We start from the raw sequence: 17,756 nt of genomic DNA, 5'->3' as shown, positions 1-17,756 counted from the left end.
GCGAGTAATTACGGATTCCTTCCTGTATTGTTAAATGGCACTATGCATGTAAATGCGCAAAAAGGCCTCCTCTCTTCAGTCTTCAGGCAAAAAGTGACAAGAAGCATTTGCAGTGATTTGTTTTTTTTAATCTTAAGGACAAATCCTTTGTTCTGCGGCTTAGTCTGAATTATATTTCTTTGGTCTTTTTCTTGCGGTTTAAGAAAAGCCTGTGTCCTCTGTTTTTGTCAGTGACTTGTCTTCATAATGTGTCCCTGCTCAGTGTTCCAGAAGATTGATTTATACTTGTTTGTCCAAAGACATCAATAAAGAACCTGGCTCTCTTTGCCATTGTTGGGGAATCACTTTTTGGCTTAAGAGAGATAAATGCATTGATTTATTTTTTTGGGGTAAAGGGGTGGCTGAAGGACCAGCATCTTGTTTTGCATTAGCTCCCTCGTTCATTTAAAATGGCGAAAGGAGATTGAGCTTCTGTCTGCTCCACCCCAAGCGCCTGCACTTCCAGGTCACACCTCCAGTCTGTCCTGGCCTCCTGCTCGTGAAATGAGCCGTTTACTTATGTCGAGTGACCTCTCGAGTTCCGCTTTTCATTCTTAAGTGCTTTTTCTATGAATTTCACAATGCAATACTGTTAAATGTCAGACCCTGAAAGACAATTGGTTCAAAGATATAGGATTAATTATTTTGTTGTTTATCATGTCTGGGTAATCGCCCATTGTAATCTTATACAAAGACCCTTGAATGAGTGTTTGAACAGTGATCAAAGTGTTCAAACACTGATCATTAAAACAGTGTTTAATCACGGTGTATTTTTTCTCCTGTATTTTGGCTTTTTTTCTAAAAAAAGGCAGAATCATTATTGCGAAATCTGTAAGTGATTGTACTGTTATGTTTGATAGAGAGAAACCACATATCTGTACCAGAGGTCCTCAATAAAGGTTGTTTCTCCGGAATAAATGTCAGTATTCATCCTACCAGTTGAGATGTTAATGAAAATATAATTGGATGCTGTCAATGAAAAGCCTGTTCCAGTCAGGCCTTCAGCTTCAGCTTTCAAAGTACGTCTGAAGTAGGATCAATTCAGAGACATCTGTGTGAGATATCCCTTCTCTTTGTCCGATGACAGTTACCTGGATTCGGTTTTAATGATTTGCATAGTTTTGTCTTTGGTTTTTGGCTAGTAAATAAATAATGCTGCCGTGTTAGATGCAATTCAGTACTAATATAAGAAAAAAATACACTGTCATAAATGGACACAGGAGTTTTAAGTATGTTTTAGCTTTAGCTTTTTAAATATATATTTTCAGCTGTGATAGTAAGATGGTGATGCATTTTATTTTTAATATGCATGCATTTTATCCCAGTATTCTGCATTGCTGAAGACATGCCTTTGTTATGGTGGTACAACAGCGGATTGTATGGGACTGTATGCATAATGCTGCAAGTTATTCTCTCAATCTGTATTTTCAACCAAACCCTTGTCTAAAGGCCCGGACACACCAAACCGACGGTTGGCCGTCGGACGTCGGTGGCGCCCTGTCGGCCGAGTCTTTCCGGTGTGTCCCGCACGCCGACACTCCGTCAACATGTTGAATCGGCGTCGGAGCCCCCGGAGCCGTCGATGAGAGAGAGCTCTCTGATTGGCTGTCCGGCTAGCGAATCAGTGCACGAGAAGAGAAACGGAAGCGACGAAAGCAAGCCATTCCAAAGTTACTATCACTACCAGACGTAATTTTCGATTAGTATTACTAGTATAACTGTTTGTTGTGAGCGAGACAATGGCTGCTTCTAGGTCCAACGCAATGCAAACGCATTCCCCGGTCTTCCGGTTTCCATTTTTTGAAAGACAAATACAGACTACCGCCACCTGCTGGTGTGGAGAGTTATTACCTCTCACGCCGGCGCAGAACGTACGTGCAACTCGGCCGTCGGCGGACCGTCGTTGCGGTGTGTTCGGCACAGCCAAAATTAATGACGCGTATCGACGCGAGGCGATCTTTGTCGGCGCCCCGCGGCCGACCGTCGGTTTGGTGTGTCCGGGCCTTTAGTCTATTAGGAGAGTATGCCACGCATTAGCTTTTATAATGGCGCTGCTCTCTGAAAGAAGCAACTTCTGCTTCTTTTTCTTCTCCTTGTCATAATTCTCTTTCCCATCCTCTCCCATCCTCCCCTCTCCCCACCCCCACTGTGGGCAGGAGATTACTGTTGAGCAGAGCATTTAGCATTTAGCACTCAGTCAGCTCTGTGTCGCAGTGCTCCCAAGGGCTGAATTAGTATCTCAGAGAGAGTTAACTTTCTGTGCTTTTTAAAATCATTTCAGTGTCTGAGCTTGTTTTTAATCAGCCCAGACAAGTTTTGTGCACAATGACAGATATTTTCGATATTTACAGAAGACTCTGCTGACCTGCTGGCTTTATGAAGGTTAGTTAGTGTTCGTTTATGCATTTGAGGTTCATGGTCTAAAGCGAGGCAATACACTTCAAGAGGTTTCTTACTCCAAAACAACTTGCACAGTAATTTTATGCCTTCAGAGATAATGCGTGTGAATATTACCCAATTATTCTTTAAAAATGTATTTCTTATTTTTCTTCTGGATCTATTTCTATTAGTTCAAAGGGAAGAACTACCAGCATGCTTTAACCCCTTAATGGTTTTTTCAGGGTGCAAATTTAAATCACTATGGTAACTTCCGGGTACAGCGGTACCCATTGTTCTATGAGTTATTAGCGAGCTTTAAGCTCTATGGGAATTGGATTTTATCCAATCTCGAGACTGAAAAACGATCTACGCAACGCCATCTTGATGGCCAATCAGGGCAAAGATGCGCTTTAGCGACCAAATTTACATACGGTGGCTATATAAGCGACATCACAGGCCGTCGTTCTTTCTTCGAGACAAATTTTCAGCGAAGGAAAGAGACAGGGCCTGTGAAGCTTAAAGCTCGCATAGAACAATGGGTACCGCTGTACCCGGAAGTTCTATTTCTTTATTAGCTTCACTTTAAGCTCTATGGGAACCCTATAGCCCACGCCCTGTCGTCAACATCAGCCCCCTGATGCAGAACAACAGGCGATGGCAGTGATAGCCAATCAAAAGGGGCTCCCCTCAATAGCCAGCCCTTTTTCATGCATGAAAAAAAGGGGGGACTGTATAAACAGAGGAACCACAACCATCCCCAGCGCTCGGTTCATGTAAACCAGCTACCGAATACCCAAGCTGGGAGTTGGTCAATATAAACATGCACGCTTCTAGCCACCGCATAGAGGCGTTGCACATAATGTGTTTGAGCAGCAGCTACGTCTGATTGGACGCTGAGCTCAGGATTGCATATGCAACCGACGGTGTCGATGCATCCAGCAGATACAAACGTACAAATGCGCATGGCGAACTCCATGATGCCGCTGTACAAATGTCCTGCACACTGACCCCTTGAAAAAGTGCCCGAGAAGCTGCCATGCCTCGAGTAGAGTGGGCGTGAACCCCTGACAGAGGGGGCAAGCCCATACACTCATACGCCCAGTTGATTGCGTCAGTAAGCCAATGGGAAAATCTCTGTGCCGTAACAGGTTTTCCTCTAGCAGCAGTACCATAACAGACAAACAGCTGATCTGCTTGTCGAATAGGCTGCGAACGTCGTACGTATATCGACAGAGCACGCACAGGGCAAAGTTTATGAAGCATAGCATCCTCCTCATCATCATGAGGAGGGGGCTTGAAAGCCACTAGGTCCAATACCCGTGAGCGGAAGGACGTGGTGATAACCTTCGGGGTAAACGCAGGGTTCGGTCTCAGCACAACTCTGTCAGATCCTGAAAAGGAGAGACAGTCCGGGTGCACAGACAAGGCGCATAAATCGTTTACTCGCTTAGCAGAAACTAGCGCAGGAAGCAGCGCCACCTTAAGGGACAAAGCTCTCCACTCAACGCTCTCCAGCGGTTCGAAAGGAGGGCTAGACAAGGCTTTTAGTACCACCGTTAAGTCCCACTGCGGAACACGGGGTGGGGCCACGGGTTTCAGACGCAGGACGCCCTGGATAAAACGCTTTACCAGGGGGTGGGCAGCCACCGTAGAGCCACCATAGCCAGTATGGCACGCAGAAATTGTGAAGACATACCCCTTTAACGTGGACAAAGATATAACCCCTTATCAAGTAGGCTCTGCACAAAGTTGAGCACTACGGATACAGGGCACACCAGGGGGTCCAGAGATCGTTCAATACACCAAGTCTCGAAGGCCTCCCATCTGCCTTTATAAGCCATTGTAGTTGAGAGCGCAAGCATGCTGTATAGTATTTACAGCTGCCTCGCTCAATCCCATGTTCACAAGCCTGCTCCTAACAGGGGCCAAGCCGTGAGGCGCAGCCTGCTTGAGTGGGGATGAAAAATGGTCCCCGCCCCCTGTGACAGGAGGTCCCGGCGCTGGGGAAGTCGCCACGGGACCCCGGTCAGCAGCAGGGCAATGGGCTAGCGCATCCACTCCCAGTGGGGGCGAGCCGGTTGCTGTCATCGCAAACCATAATGGGCAACGCGCATTCTGTCGGGAGGCGAATAAATCCACTCTCGCTTTCCCAAAGCGTGACCACACCTCCGCTACCACGAGTGGGTGAAGACACCACTCTAGGGGGGAGGGACCGTCCCGAGACAAGAGGTCTGTGCCGCAGTTCAGCTGCCCCAGGACGTAGAGCGCCCGTAAGGAGCGAACTCGCGGGTATGCCCAAGTCCAGATCCTCACCGCCAGCCGGTGTAGATGTGGACATTTGGTGCCGCCCTGTCGGTTTAGGTAAGCTGTCGCTTTGTTGTCGCTTCTGATTAGAACGTGTCTGCCCCGAAGAAGGGGTTCGAAACGTTGTAATGCAAGCCATACTGCTGTGATCTCCAGCACACTGATATGAGGCTTCCACAACCCGCTCACCATCATTCCATTGCAGACCGCACCCCACCCCTTGGTGGAGGTGCCTGTGTTTCTACAGGGACATGAGTGGAGATAGCGCTCATTGGCACACCGACACTCAGCATTCGCCCATTTCGCCAGTGCGGAATGCGAAACCGCTTTGGGCGGTCTCTCATTGGATCGAAATGCATTCGCTTGAGCCAGAATTGCACCAGTCTCATCCGTAGCAATCCCAACGGAACCACGGCGATTGCTGCCGCCATTAAACCCAACAGGCGCATAATCGTGATTCCACTGATGCAGCGACCTGGGAGAAATCGGCAAGCGTGGTCTCTCAGGGAAGCAATTCTCTCCTGAGAGAGACGCGCCGTCATTGACAATGAGTTCAGCCGGAGCCCTAGGTACTGAACACACTGGCTCGGGGTGAAAATGCTCTTGTCGCGATTGATGGTGAAACCCAATCCTTCGATGTGGGTTATCAGCATCTCTGTGTGTGTCGCAGCCAACTCCCTGGAAGGGGCTAACACAAGCCAGTTGTCCAGATAGGTTAAAACACGTATGCCCTGTTCTCGCAACGGGGCGATAGCAGCCCGCACCACCATTTCGAAGGTGCGGGGTGCCAGGGACAGTCCGAATGGGAGTTTGGTAAATTCGTACGCTCTTCCCAGAAAAGCGAAACAAGGTACTGCCAATGGCGCTTTACAATGTTCACATGGAAGTAAGCGTCTTTTAAATCTACGAGCGTGAACCAGTCCCCTTGGCTGATTGAGCTCATTACACACTTGTGCGTTAGCACAAAAAAAAAAACGTTGTTTCACCAAATGACGGTTCAGTGCTTGCAGGTCCAATATTGGTCTCACACCGCCGTCTTTCTTTGGAACGAGGAAATAAAGGGAATAAAACCCTCGCATTTCGTCGTGTTTGGGGACTAGGCGGATCGCGCTTTTTGCCAAGAGAGTCTCTATCTCTTGGGAAAGTGCGCTGTTTAGATGGGGGGGCATATTCGTTTCCCTTACTCCTACAAAAGGAGGAGGGGGGACAGCAAACTGTAACGTGTAGCCCGCTCTGATTACAGTACTGAGCCATGGCGTCAGCTTGCACTTCCGAGTCCAAGCACAAAGGTTGAACGTGGACCTGGTTGAAAGCAGTGCAGACTGTACCGCGGGCTTCTGCAAGAGCCCGGCTCTTAAGTGGGGGCGGGGTCGAATTCGAGCCAGCGACCTGGTGTTTATCTGGGATAGGCCGACGTAGAGTCCTGGCCGGCTTCCATTCTGAGCCGGCGAGGACTCCAATACTGCCTGAATGTCGGGGAAAAAGGCCCCTTTTGACTGGGAAATCACCAAGCGCTGATGCCAGCTTTGAGGCAGAGGGCAAGGGAAATGTTTGTGTAACAATTGGGGGAGTGTGCTTTGTGACTGTAAGGGCGAAACTCCCTCCCGAGTAGGCGCTAGCAAAGTTCGTGATACAGGAGGGGTGTCCGGTCCACTCGACCGGATCGCCTCTATGACACTCTCCCGCCGAAATTCAGGAACGCTTCTGGGCTTTCGATTGAGGCGGGTGGGCCCTGGGTGCAGCAGGGTTGAACGGCTTCGTCCAAGCCTTGCCGCTAGCAATAACGGTACCCTACTATTTAACAGCGTCTCTACGGCCACCGGGCTGCTCCTCAGTTGAGCAGATGACGACACAGGAGTGCGGAGAGTGTTAGACCATGAACGGCGATCCTGGCGTCTTGCTTCTGAAGCAAGAGGCAGGTGCTTCTGCAGAGTGGGTCTCTCCTCATCCAGTCGTTTAAACCTCGCTATTGCTTCGGTCACCGCTGGACCGAAGAGACCGTCGAGAGAGACTGGGGCATCAAGGAGGGGGACCTTGTCCGCTTCGGGGAGTGCCGAAATCGCTAGCCATAAGTGCCGGAGAGATGCTACACTCCAGCCCATAATTTGTCCAAAATCCTGTGCCAACACCTGGGTGAGGTGCAGGATTGCGCCCGCGTTCTTCCTCAGCTCGGCAGAAACGTCATCTGCGAGGGAGGATGTAAGGGACTCGATCAAGTTCGTCTGTGTTATCGCTAGGATAGCAAGATTGTTCGTTGCATTGGCGCCTTGGGAACCACAGATAAACGAACGTTCAGACAAGGCAGCTGATATGTGCCCAGACCGAGTGGGAAGGTTAGGCTTCCTTGCGCTCCACCTTGCTGTGGGGGCGAGGAGATGAGTAGCCAAAGAATTTTCGAGTCGCGGAACCCCTTCCGTCTGAAGCTTTTGTCGGCCCGACACCACCGTGAAAGGCGAAAAAGACACTACCGGGGCTTTCGTAGAGAAAGGCTTGTCCCAGGTTAGCTGCACGTAGTGCTGTACAGACGGGCAGACGGGGGTCGGTTGCACACCGTGCCTCGATGTGTCGCGCCTGTACACTGGAGCCACCAGCTGGTTTACAGGCGCTGCAGGAGGAGGGGGCCAGAGCTTAAAGCTCGCTAATAAAGAAATAGAACAGGATATACCATTTGAAAGCATCGAAACGTGTTTCTATCTGTATAACCTATTTTAAGATGCCATTGCTTGAGCAACAACAGTTCTTCATTTTGTATCATAATGGGTGGTAAAACAAGTGTGGGGGGACCTTACCTTCTCTGCAGTTTGGAAATCCACCAACTACAAAAGACACTCAACAGTGTCTTTTTCACAAGTGTCCAGAGAACTACATGCACAATAGTTTCTCATTCAAAAAATGGTCTAACTTGTTAGGGAAAAATGCCCTTAAAGACGTTGCTAGAATGTCCATTGTTTACTTAATATTTCTCTGGAGCAATTATGATTGTTGTCCATTTCACCATTGTAAACTTACTACAAAATTACTTACCATAGAAATGGTATTATCTAAGTATAGGCTCTCTCGAACTCGATGAGCTAAAGTACAACCTTCTCTGATTAGTATTTGTAACGTAGTTGCAGAGAACTTCAGCTCATCAAAGAACCGACTATGGGAATGTTATAAAAGTGATGACTAAAAAGCATTTTAGGTAATGACATTACATTTCCAATGGTGTATAATGTGTTGTTGGCATAAAACAACACAGCAATTTTTCGCCTGCGTAACAAAACTGCAGGAATTTCAATGTGCACGTGAAGTCTATTGCAACTCGGCAAAAACAGTTCTTGAGTTTTTTTTGCCAAAAAAGGTTGCCATTTTCCAACAAAAAAATTATTTCGCGATGCCTATGTCTAAATTCATGACTTCCTTTGGAGGTGTTCCAAGAAATGTCTCATCTGAGTGAATATTTCTGACAGTGGACATATAGTTGACTTCACAATAGAGGGCATTTTCAGTGACATGGCCCCATTTTATATCAGTGAGAATCTAAATATATTCTCAAAATATGCCAACCTGCTTTTAAATAATAAATAGCCTGTGAAATTATGGAATGTGTTTGACTTGTTGATGGGGGTTAGGTATTTGACAAAAACATCAGTGGACCTCAATGAATATTAGTATACATGATGGTATAATTGCGATTATGGACAGCTGCAAGGAGAGGGAGTTTGGGACAGAGAGGTAGGGGAGGGTGATCGACAGGGGCTAGTGCAAACACTTTTTTTCAGGATAAAAGGTGTTGTATAGTTTAGTAAGCAAAATGCAGTATTTTACACCACATAAGATGCATAATATAGTTCAGTTTCCATGTGTCATTTTGGAGACTCCAAATGGGAGATTTTTTTGGGGGGGGAAAACTGCCTCTGTAGATTAGAAAAAACAATGCAGAATGCTACTTTTTGGTGATATTGTCCTCAAATTTCAAAGGGGATTTGTCCAGTATTGTGACTTGGCTCCAGTGTGTTTCACTACAATAATCTGTATCCAGTCAAAAACAGAAAATCGTTTCAGTGAGAAAAAAATCTTCCACTTTCACTGTGTTTGAGCCTCTGTAACTGTTTTAGTAATATTTGGGTAATTCTGACTCTTGGTAAACAAACCCCAAAGGGTTACCTTTCATAAGAGACCAGGATTACGCCTGTAGTCAAAATGGTTCAATAGTAACAATTTTATTTTGCGTATGTCATTTTTAAGCTTGTGTCAAGAAAAAGGGTGAGACTTAAGGGGTTAAACAACTAATATAATTATTCTGTTCATATGTACAACCTCCGGAGACATAAAAGCTTTAAGAACTTATTTTTGGCATTAGTTGAAGCATATTTTCTTGCTTTAGACCACAAACCAGGAACTTCTTATATCTGAAATATCATTGCGCAAAACTGTCTCCTGATACGTGTGGGTGGGATGGGTGCTCAGCCCAACCCAGTGATCTGAGGTGTGCGGTGTGCGGTGAGAGAGAGGGAGTGGGTCTTCAGAGACGATGGAAAGCCATGTACGCTACTCTCCATTTTGGCTCAAAGCTGCCTTGGCAGTCGCCTCGGCGACTAATGCATGTTGTTCTGAGCTGCGAGACGCAAAGTATGGAAAGTGACACAGGCTTTTGTGTCCCTCACATCCCCCCCCCCCCTCCCGCCCCCAATCAAATGTGTGTGATTGCAGCCTGCCTTGCTTGGGTTTTCTCATTAAAAGATGGTTTCTGTTTAATAGCTGAGCTGGTCTGTGTCGCCTGCCTGTACAGTGTGAATGTTCTCTGTGTGATGCTGACTAACCAGCGGGGTGCTGCCCAGCCAGGTTATTATGTCTCTTATTTGAGCCATGGAGAATCAGTCACGCAGGGAGCGTGAGTGACGCACACAATATTTCCATCACTTTGTAGACTGTTTTGTGGCGCCAAAACGGACATATTCATTGTGTTTCTATTCATCACAGAGAGGCGCGCAGCTTAGAAACAGACTGCGGGAGGGAAAAGAATGAATTATCGAAAGGAAATCGTGTTGTGCTGTCAACAATAGCAGATCTGTGATCTTTCCCAAGACAACCCGACCACCCCGAGGTGTGGGAAAGATTGTGTTGGGGATTCTTTCCAAAGACAGAAGTGAATCTCTGATGAATTCGTTTTCTGGCTATGCCCTTGCTCGATGATGAATCACTGGCACTGAATGCTTCCATACGTTCAGTGGTTTTCATCACCCAACACCTTTTAAGAAAACAGGGCTCCCTCGCTCTTTTCCTGCCCTGGTACACTGGAGGCCTGTATTTCTGTGAGAGCACATTGTAAAGTATGCATGTGCTGGCAGCACCAGGGATCCTAAGGGCTGGTAAAATAAATAAATAAAGTAATTCAACTAAAAATATATATATTAGTAAAGTTTGAGGATGAACTTTAAGTTGGCTTGAAAAAGCCAATGTTGAAATATGCGTGTTTGCTCACAGGAATTATAACTGACAAATAACTGATATTAGATTGGGTCAAACTCGCATTGATGTTGCTAATGTTACTCGCAGTGCTTGAGTTTTGCAGGAGAAGCTTTTTTGTGGCAGCTGCAGCATCATTGATACATCATTGATACTGCAACTATGTTGTTCACATTCCGAATGCTCCATCAATATTAATCAATTGGAACCTCTTTTGATATAAAATTGTAAAAAATATTTTAAAAGAATTGCTGTGCTGCATTGGGCGAAGGTGCTGGCTCATCTTCTGTAGGTCTGTAGTTTACCATTTACCATTTACCAAACACGTACACAGCCCAAATCCCCCCAGGTGTGTGTGTGTGTGTGTGTGTGTGTGTGTGTGTGTGTGTGTGCGCGTGCGCGTGCGTGTGCGTGTGCGTGTGCGTGTGCGTGTGCGTGTGCGTGTGTGAGAGTGAGAGTGAGAGTGTGTATATATGTGTGAGTGTGAGTGTGTGTGTGTGGTTGTGTGTGAGTGTGAATGTGAGTGTGTATATGAGTGAGAGTGAGAGTGTGTATATATGTGTGAGTGTGTGTGTGTGGTTGTGTGTGAGTGTGAGTGTGAATGTGAGTGTGTATATGTGAGAGAGTGAGAGAGTGAGAGTGAGAGAGTGTCGCGCTACGTAGCCCCACCCCTTTCACCTCCATACCCACCTCCCGCCGTAGTGCCATCTCCAGGCAAACCGACCAACCGAGAGAGCAGACAGGTAACCAGCATATCAGGTAACCAGCATATCAGCCCCTTCGCTAATTAGCATCATTATCTTGTTATGGCGCCATGTGTACCATTTAGCTGGGGCTGTGGGGAATCCACGAGCGAGGCGGAACAGCCCAGGTTCACCTGCAGGTCTGCCATCTTATTCTGTGCGCCTCTGTCTGAAAACGTTGCTGGCTGCTTGGTGTACCACCGTTCCTGTTCTGGGCTCCCGTAGAGAAGGCTCCATGCTGGTCACTGTTTAGTCAGTCGGGCGTTGTGTTTACTGCACCGTGGGTAGCCTGTTTATCTGGAGCAAGGAAGACTGCATCACATAAAGATAAGACAATCAGGAAGAGAGAAAACATAAAATAAGACAATTGCCATAATCAAAAAAAGACATATTGGGTAAATCAAGAGAAGAAATTTCAACATTTCATTCTTAGTCACACAGTAAAAGTTTGCAGTGATCTTGGATGCTTCTCTGTAATGTTGGTTGGTCATTATGTTGTGAGCTTGCTCATTCAGTAGTGTATTTTGTCATTGAGTATTGTATTTGGACATTGCGTAGCGATTTTGGTCATTTAGTACTGTTATTGGTCATTGAGTAGTGCACTTGGTCACTGAGTAGAGTGTTTGTTCCCTGAGTTGTGTCATTGGTCATTGATTAGTGTGTTTACTAGCTGATTAGTGTGTTTGCTAGCTGATTAGTGTGTTTGCTAGCTGAGTAGTGTGATTGGTAGCTGATTAGTGTGTTTGGTCGCTGTGTAGTGTGTTTGGTCGTGTTCTTGCAGGTTCTCTTCCTAACGCTGCTCAGCTGGAAGGGGGCGTGCGGCAGGGTCTCACACCTCCCTTGTTTGTGGAGTAAAGTGTGAAAAAAAAGAAAAGAAGAGAACACAGCTGGCGGGGTTATTACTGCCCTGATGTGGAATTAATCATTCTGAGCCCAACCTGGGGGAAAGGAGTCAGCAGTGGGAGTCATTAGTGGGCCTCTGTGCCACGTCCCTCCCAGACATGCACTGTGTCTCTGTTAACTCCTACTGCATAGATGGATGGTTTAATTAAAATTAAAACAATCTGGAATACCGGCATTAAACCGTTTAATAACACATGTGCCCTGGATTTATAATGAATTTATTTAGGCTTTTGCACACTCTCTCTCTCCAGCACGCGCGCGTGTACGCACACACGCACACACGCACGCACGCACGCACGCACGCACACACACACACACACACACACATGTACGTACGTCAGCTCGCGCACACACATGCACACACATACATCTGCTCACATGCAGAATATGCACATGCACACGCGTGTACAGTACACGCATGCATGTAAACACATTCACACCCACACACACACACAAGCGTGTACTGGTCTCAGGTAGTAGCGTTTTCACAGATAAGTGTGCATCCTCCAGCATCTTGCTCATCAGGACTCTGTTTGCTGGAATTATCGCCAAACAAGCCCATATGATTCACAGTCTTCTCCAGCCCCAGGCCCCAGGCACTCAATGGTGCGGCGTAAACTTCTCGCCCAGCTGGCAGGCATCGGGCTGATGGAAGCCGATAACGGAAGACCAGATGGATCCATGTGCAATGCAGTCAGATGATACCTGTTGTACAGGCTGGGTTGAGACCAGGGTTGTAACAAGTGCAGTTGTCTCAACAGTTGATCCGGGACATGGCTGAAGGCATGAAATGTGAATTGCCCTCATTTAAAATTGTACCCCTGAGTATGGAGTCTGAACACAACAGAACTTTATTGCCCGCAGAACTGTAAATTTGCCTTCTGCTTCACAAAGTTGCTTAAAAGAAAAAACTACCTATTACAGTCGGACCTGGGTCAGTTATGTCATTTTGGATTAAAATACTACACTTTACTGAGCTTTTCTGGTGTATTGGAACCTCTGACATACCCCTCCCACCTTCTGGTCCTCATTGTTGGCTCATTGGCACCAGGCAAGAGCAATCAAGCACAGAAAAGTATTTGAATCCAAAGCAATAGCGCAATTGACCCACGTCTGGTGATTTAACAGTAACTACATACAGTATGTGTAGTTGAACAATGAGCGAGTGGAATTAGGAGTTTATTTCGGTTATGGTGTTTGGTATGAAGGACCTTCTGTCTTGGTCACTGCTCTATAGCTCCTCCCTGATCTGGTCTGTTCATAATGCATGTTGGACAGTTGTTGTGATCAGCCAGCTAACCACTGTGAAAAAAAACAATAACAATTTGAGCATCTACTGTATGACTGCTTCATACTCTGTTGCATGTGTATTTTCTTATGGTAGAAAAGTGGCGTTTGGTATTTTGACAATTGGAGCTGAATCAAGGTAGTGTGTGTACTAATGCTGCTAACAATGTCTTTGTTGATATTCTCATGGTCTGCTTTCATCATTAGACTTCACTGCATGTTCTTATGTTGGTACTGATATAATGGCAGGCTTGTGTTATCTGGAGCTATTCTGCTGTACTGTAGATGCACTTAATGAGGAGCTGTAGCCAGAAGAGTTGTCATCCTTCCAGAAGAACTTAGCCGCAGTGCTACCCTGGGATGACTCCCTTTGCATTATAGTCAGGTTAGCTCAAAGCGCTTACCTTGGTCTTCTGTTTGAAAACTTCAGCGCTGGTATCGTAAATCCCTCTGTGTGGGAGTAGAATTCTCTCCCACGTCCTCTCCCTCTCTCAATTCAGAGTGGCATGACATATGCATGGTACATATTGTCAAAGCAAACGAGAAACATACTTCTAATGGTAGAAGTACCACATGAACAATAGTTAATACTGATGCTAATTAGTTCTGTCTCCCTCCCTCACTGTCATAATCTCTCCCATAGCACCCCCAAACTATATGGGTTTCTGTATGGTGACAATATATAGCCCGGAAACTTATTTGGATACTTTCTTTAGTACTAATATTTTAGTTACCTTTTCCTCAAGAAAAGCAAAACGTCTTAAGCCTTTTTCCCAAGCTGTTTTAGAAATGAAAAATCTGCTGTAAAAATGGAAATCCCTCTCCCTTGCTTCTGGGTTCCACGCAATAATAAACTGATACTGATAAAGTCAGACATAGATCCGTTGTCCCTGTCGCTGTGCTGCCCTCTGAAACACGCGGGATTGTGGCTTTCCTGTCTGCAGTCGGAGGGAATTACGCGGCGTGGGCTGTGGGGCCCTGGCAGCGGCAGACGCAGGTCATGAAGAAAGCTCTAAAGCCGGAAACGGTCCTCTGAGCAGAGCCTCGTAATACACCTGGCTGGGGCACTGCTCTGCCTGCCTGCCATCAGGGTTTGAGTGACAGATGAGGAAGCAGGCCCTGTCAGTGTGCTTATTCTTGCATGTGAGAGAATGAAGGTGTGAATGAGGGATGCGTGTGTGAATGAGAGAGGAATGCAGGTGAGAATGGGGAATGCAGGTGAGAATGAGAGAGGAATGCAGGTGAGAATGGGGAATGCAAGTGACAATTAGAGAGGAATGCAGATGAGAATGAGAGAGGGAAGCAGATGTGATTCAGGAATGATGGTCTGAATGGGGAATGCAGGTGAGAGAGAAATGCAGGTGAGAATGAGAGAGGAAAGCTGGTGAGAATGGGGAATGCAAGTGACAATTAGAGAGGAATGCAGGTCAGAATGGGGAATTCAGGTGTGAATAAGGAATGCAGGTGTGAATGGGGACTGAAGGTGTGCAGGTGTGAATGGGGACTGAAGATGTGCAGGTGTGAATGGGGACTGAAGATGTGCAGGTGTGAATGGGGACTGAAGATGTGCAGGTGTGAATGGGGACTGAAGGTGTGCAGGTGTGAATGGGGACTGAAGATGTGCAGGTGTGAATGGGGACTGAAGGTGTGCAGGTGTGAATGAGGAATGCAGGTGTATGTGGAATGAAGGTGTGCAGGTGTGAATGAGGAATGCAGGTGTATGTGGAATGAAGGTGTGCAGGTGTGAATGAGGAATGCAGGTGTGAATGGGGACTGAAGGTGTGCAGGTGTGAATGGGTAATACAGGGGAAAGTTGGCATGGACAAACCTCTGTTCTGTGGTCAGAACTAGGGGACGGTACAGGAGACCAGCTGGGGACCATTTATCAGAACAACTGGTTGGGTCCGGCCCTTGTTAACCAATTACTGGTGGGGTCTATAATTCAACAGGTTGAGACATTGATCCGTTGGTTGTTTTTTTCATATTCAACAATAACGTATTTGACACCTTCTCACAATGGTTTTTTTTGTAGCATTATCAATTCAATGTGTTTGCATTCTTGAAATGCTCAAATGCAGTATATCCTCAGAGATGCACGTATCACAATCTCAATTCAGTTAATGACTCTACTTAACTTTTTAAACTTAATTTAAGGGTTAGTTCAGTGCAAAGGCTTTTGACCACATTTTCCAAATGTACTTTTTAGATTTGAAAAATGACAAGGCTCTGAAATCCTATGTCACTGTATATGAAAGTCAAAGGTTAGGATTGATTGAAACTAAACATATGCTATCTGAATTAAAGCTAAGACCCAGTCTAATTTTCTCCTTGCTGATAAGTATAAATCAAATTCTTTGACTATGCTGTTAATCAGACTTATACCACAAAAGGCTTATCTTCTTACAGAACATTATTTCAACTCTTCCAGAAAAATGCATATATAATGCAAATTTAGAACTGAAATACCAAGGGATGTCAAGAGGTCACATTTTTTAAAATGAGCAGTCAGTCATAGTTTTCTGGTTCAGTGAATCGATTGAATACATAATTTTCTCACTGTAGTTTATTTCTTTTTTTATATTCGACTTGAGACTCACTATAGATCCATACATGTTCACAGGGAACAGGTTTTGTTATTTTTGTGTAAAACTGGATATTTTACTTGAGTGTGCCTACTTTATTTGAAAAAGCACTGATATTCCTCAGGATATGCAGTGCATTACATTAATGACATTACATTTGACAGTAGGCATGTGTGCATGCAATCATCAATGTGTGTGCCATATGCGTATGTGTGTACGCACACACATGCACACATGGGCATGCGTGGGTGTATGCATGTGCCTTTCTCTGCAGTTATATTTTCTCAGCTAAGAATACTTATCCATGTACATATGTACATTGTAACGCAGTTGTTTGTATCAGCTGCCTTAACCTTTACCACTTGTTCCTGGTTTGTAGTTTGGTTCTGAATTGAAATGGCTTGTTAATTCACTCTGTTTACACTGGTAAATCCCCCACTCCCCCTCATTCCCTTGTTTGAACAGGGTCACATGGAAAGCTCCTTCACATTCTCTCTCCCTCTCCCTCTCTCTCTCTCTCTCTCCCTCCCCCTCTCTCCCACTCCTTCTCCTCCTCCTCCTGCAGCTACACTCGTCAGGTGGTTGGGAACGGGGTTCGAGCTCAGCTGGCCAACCCAGAGGTGAAAGTGAAGGAGGCCGACCCCGTGATCAATCAGGTCATCGATAAGCTCCGGCACATCAATCAGGTGAGGCGCTGGAATTGGGCCGCGATGAGGGCGGCCTCCAGGCAGACCGTGCGTGGGGTCACATCACTCTCCGGAGGAAAACCCTCTGTGATTAACCGCTGAAGCAGCACGCTCTCCTCTCACACCATTCTCTGGCTGACTGAAACCCTTCCATCTCTGAGTGATGCTGGGGGCGATTACCCCGGAGGGGTGGGGGGTTATTCCTGACAAGATACGGATTGGACACCAAACTGTGGGACCCCCTCCATGCACGAGAACAGTGTCCTAACTCAAGCAGCCCTCATGTACTGCTCTTTAAAGATGCGTTGAGATGTTACAGGACACAGAAAGCAGTGTTTTTTTTCTTGGTTTATTTTCGGTACTGTGGTAGATATGTACGTCTTCCTCCTGCAGTTCACAGCTGGGGTGCAGGGGCGCTTGCCTATGTTAATTGCTCCAGTGCTGACACCAGGGTCACGAGAGAACGCAAGAGAAGGTCCCTATGAGGAAGCGGTCTATGGTTAACATGATGGGGGAGGGGGAGGGAGAGGGAGGGAGGGAGGGAGAGGGAGGGAGGGAGGGAGGGAGAGGGAGGGAGGGAGGGAGGGAGGGGGAGAGGGAGGGAGAGGGAGAGGAAGTACGCTCATCCAGATGGCAGCGAAGTTAGGCAAAGCAGGCGTGGCTCCATCTTTCGGTGAAGGGACAGACAGACAGACAGACAGCTTCCTCTGCCACCTGCTCTGTCACGGTGCCCATATTAGCACTGGCTTAAAACAATCATTAAAGGCTCGCCGTTTGACAGGAGCGATTAGTTTAATCACTCATACACCCTTGGGAAAATGGTAATGCCTCTCTTGCCCGTAAACCTCTGTTTCTCTCTTCCTCTTTCTCACTCTTTCTCTTGTTCTTGCTCTCTCTCTCTCTCACTCTTGCTATCCCTCCATTTTTCTCCTTCTCTCTTGCTCTCTCATAACTCACTCTTGCTCTTGTGCTCGTACATTCTCTTGCTCTCAGTCACTCCCGCTATCACTCTCTTGCTCATTCTCTCTTGCTCTTTTGCTCTCACTCTTGTTCGCTCACTCTCTCTTTGTTTCTTTTTCCCAAGCTCTTCCTGGCTTCTTAGTCTCAGGTGTGCTTTTTCAAGGTTAAATAAAGATGAGTGAAATGGGGAAGTGGCAGATTCTCACACGCCTCAGTGTAGTAATTAAAGCAGCAGAGAGCTTCAGTGTTTAACCTTCTCACTGGCAGTGCACTGTAACGTTCACCACAGTGCTGCAATCACTACAGGGGAGAGAGAGAAGCATACCCGGTCTCTCGGGGCCTGGAACACTGTCCTGTCCTTTAGTCCTGTGAGCTCTGAAGCTCAGATCTCCTGCAGTCCATTCCTCTGTGTGAGCATGTGG

The 17,756-nt window shown here is 46.5% G+C and overlaps 1 protein-coding gene across 5 annotated transcripts in view; it reads left to right on the top strand.

Annotated features, from left to right (window-relative positions):
- gpc5a (glypican 5a) overlaps nucleotides 1–17,756 on the top strand; it is a 180,775-nt gene that overhangs the window by 74,408 nt on the left and 88,611 nt on the right. For all 5 annotated transcript variants that reach the window (XR_009705923.1, XM_061227165.1, XM_061227166.1 and 2 more), the window contains exon 6: nucleotides 16,254–16,374. Coding sequence is in view for 4 of the 5 variants with exons in the window: in XM_061227165.1 (XP_061083149.1) it covers nucleotides 16,254–16,374 (121 nt within the window). In the remaining variant the exon portion in view is untranslated. The remainder of the gene's footprint in view (nucleotides 1–16,253; nucleotides 16,375–17,756) is intronic.

The sequence above is a fragment of the Conger conger genome, chromosome 17 (genome assembly GCF_963514075.1).
Source record: "Conger conger chromosome 17, fConCon1.1, whole genome shotgun sequence".
Classification (NCBI taxonomy): domain Eukaryota; kingdom Metazoa; phylum Chordata; class Actinopteri; order Anguilliformes; family Congridae; genus Conger; species Conger conger.
The sequence above is the reverse complement of the archived record's forward strand: the minus strand, read 5'-3'. Positions and strand labels throughout refer to the sequence as shown.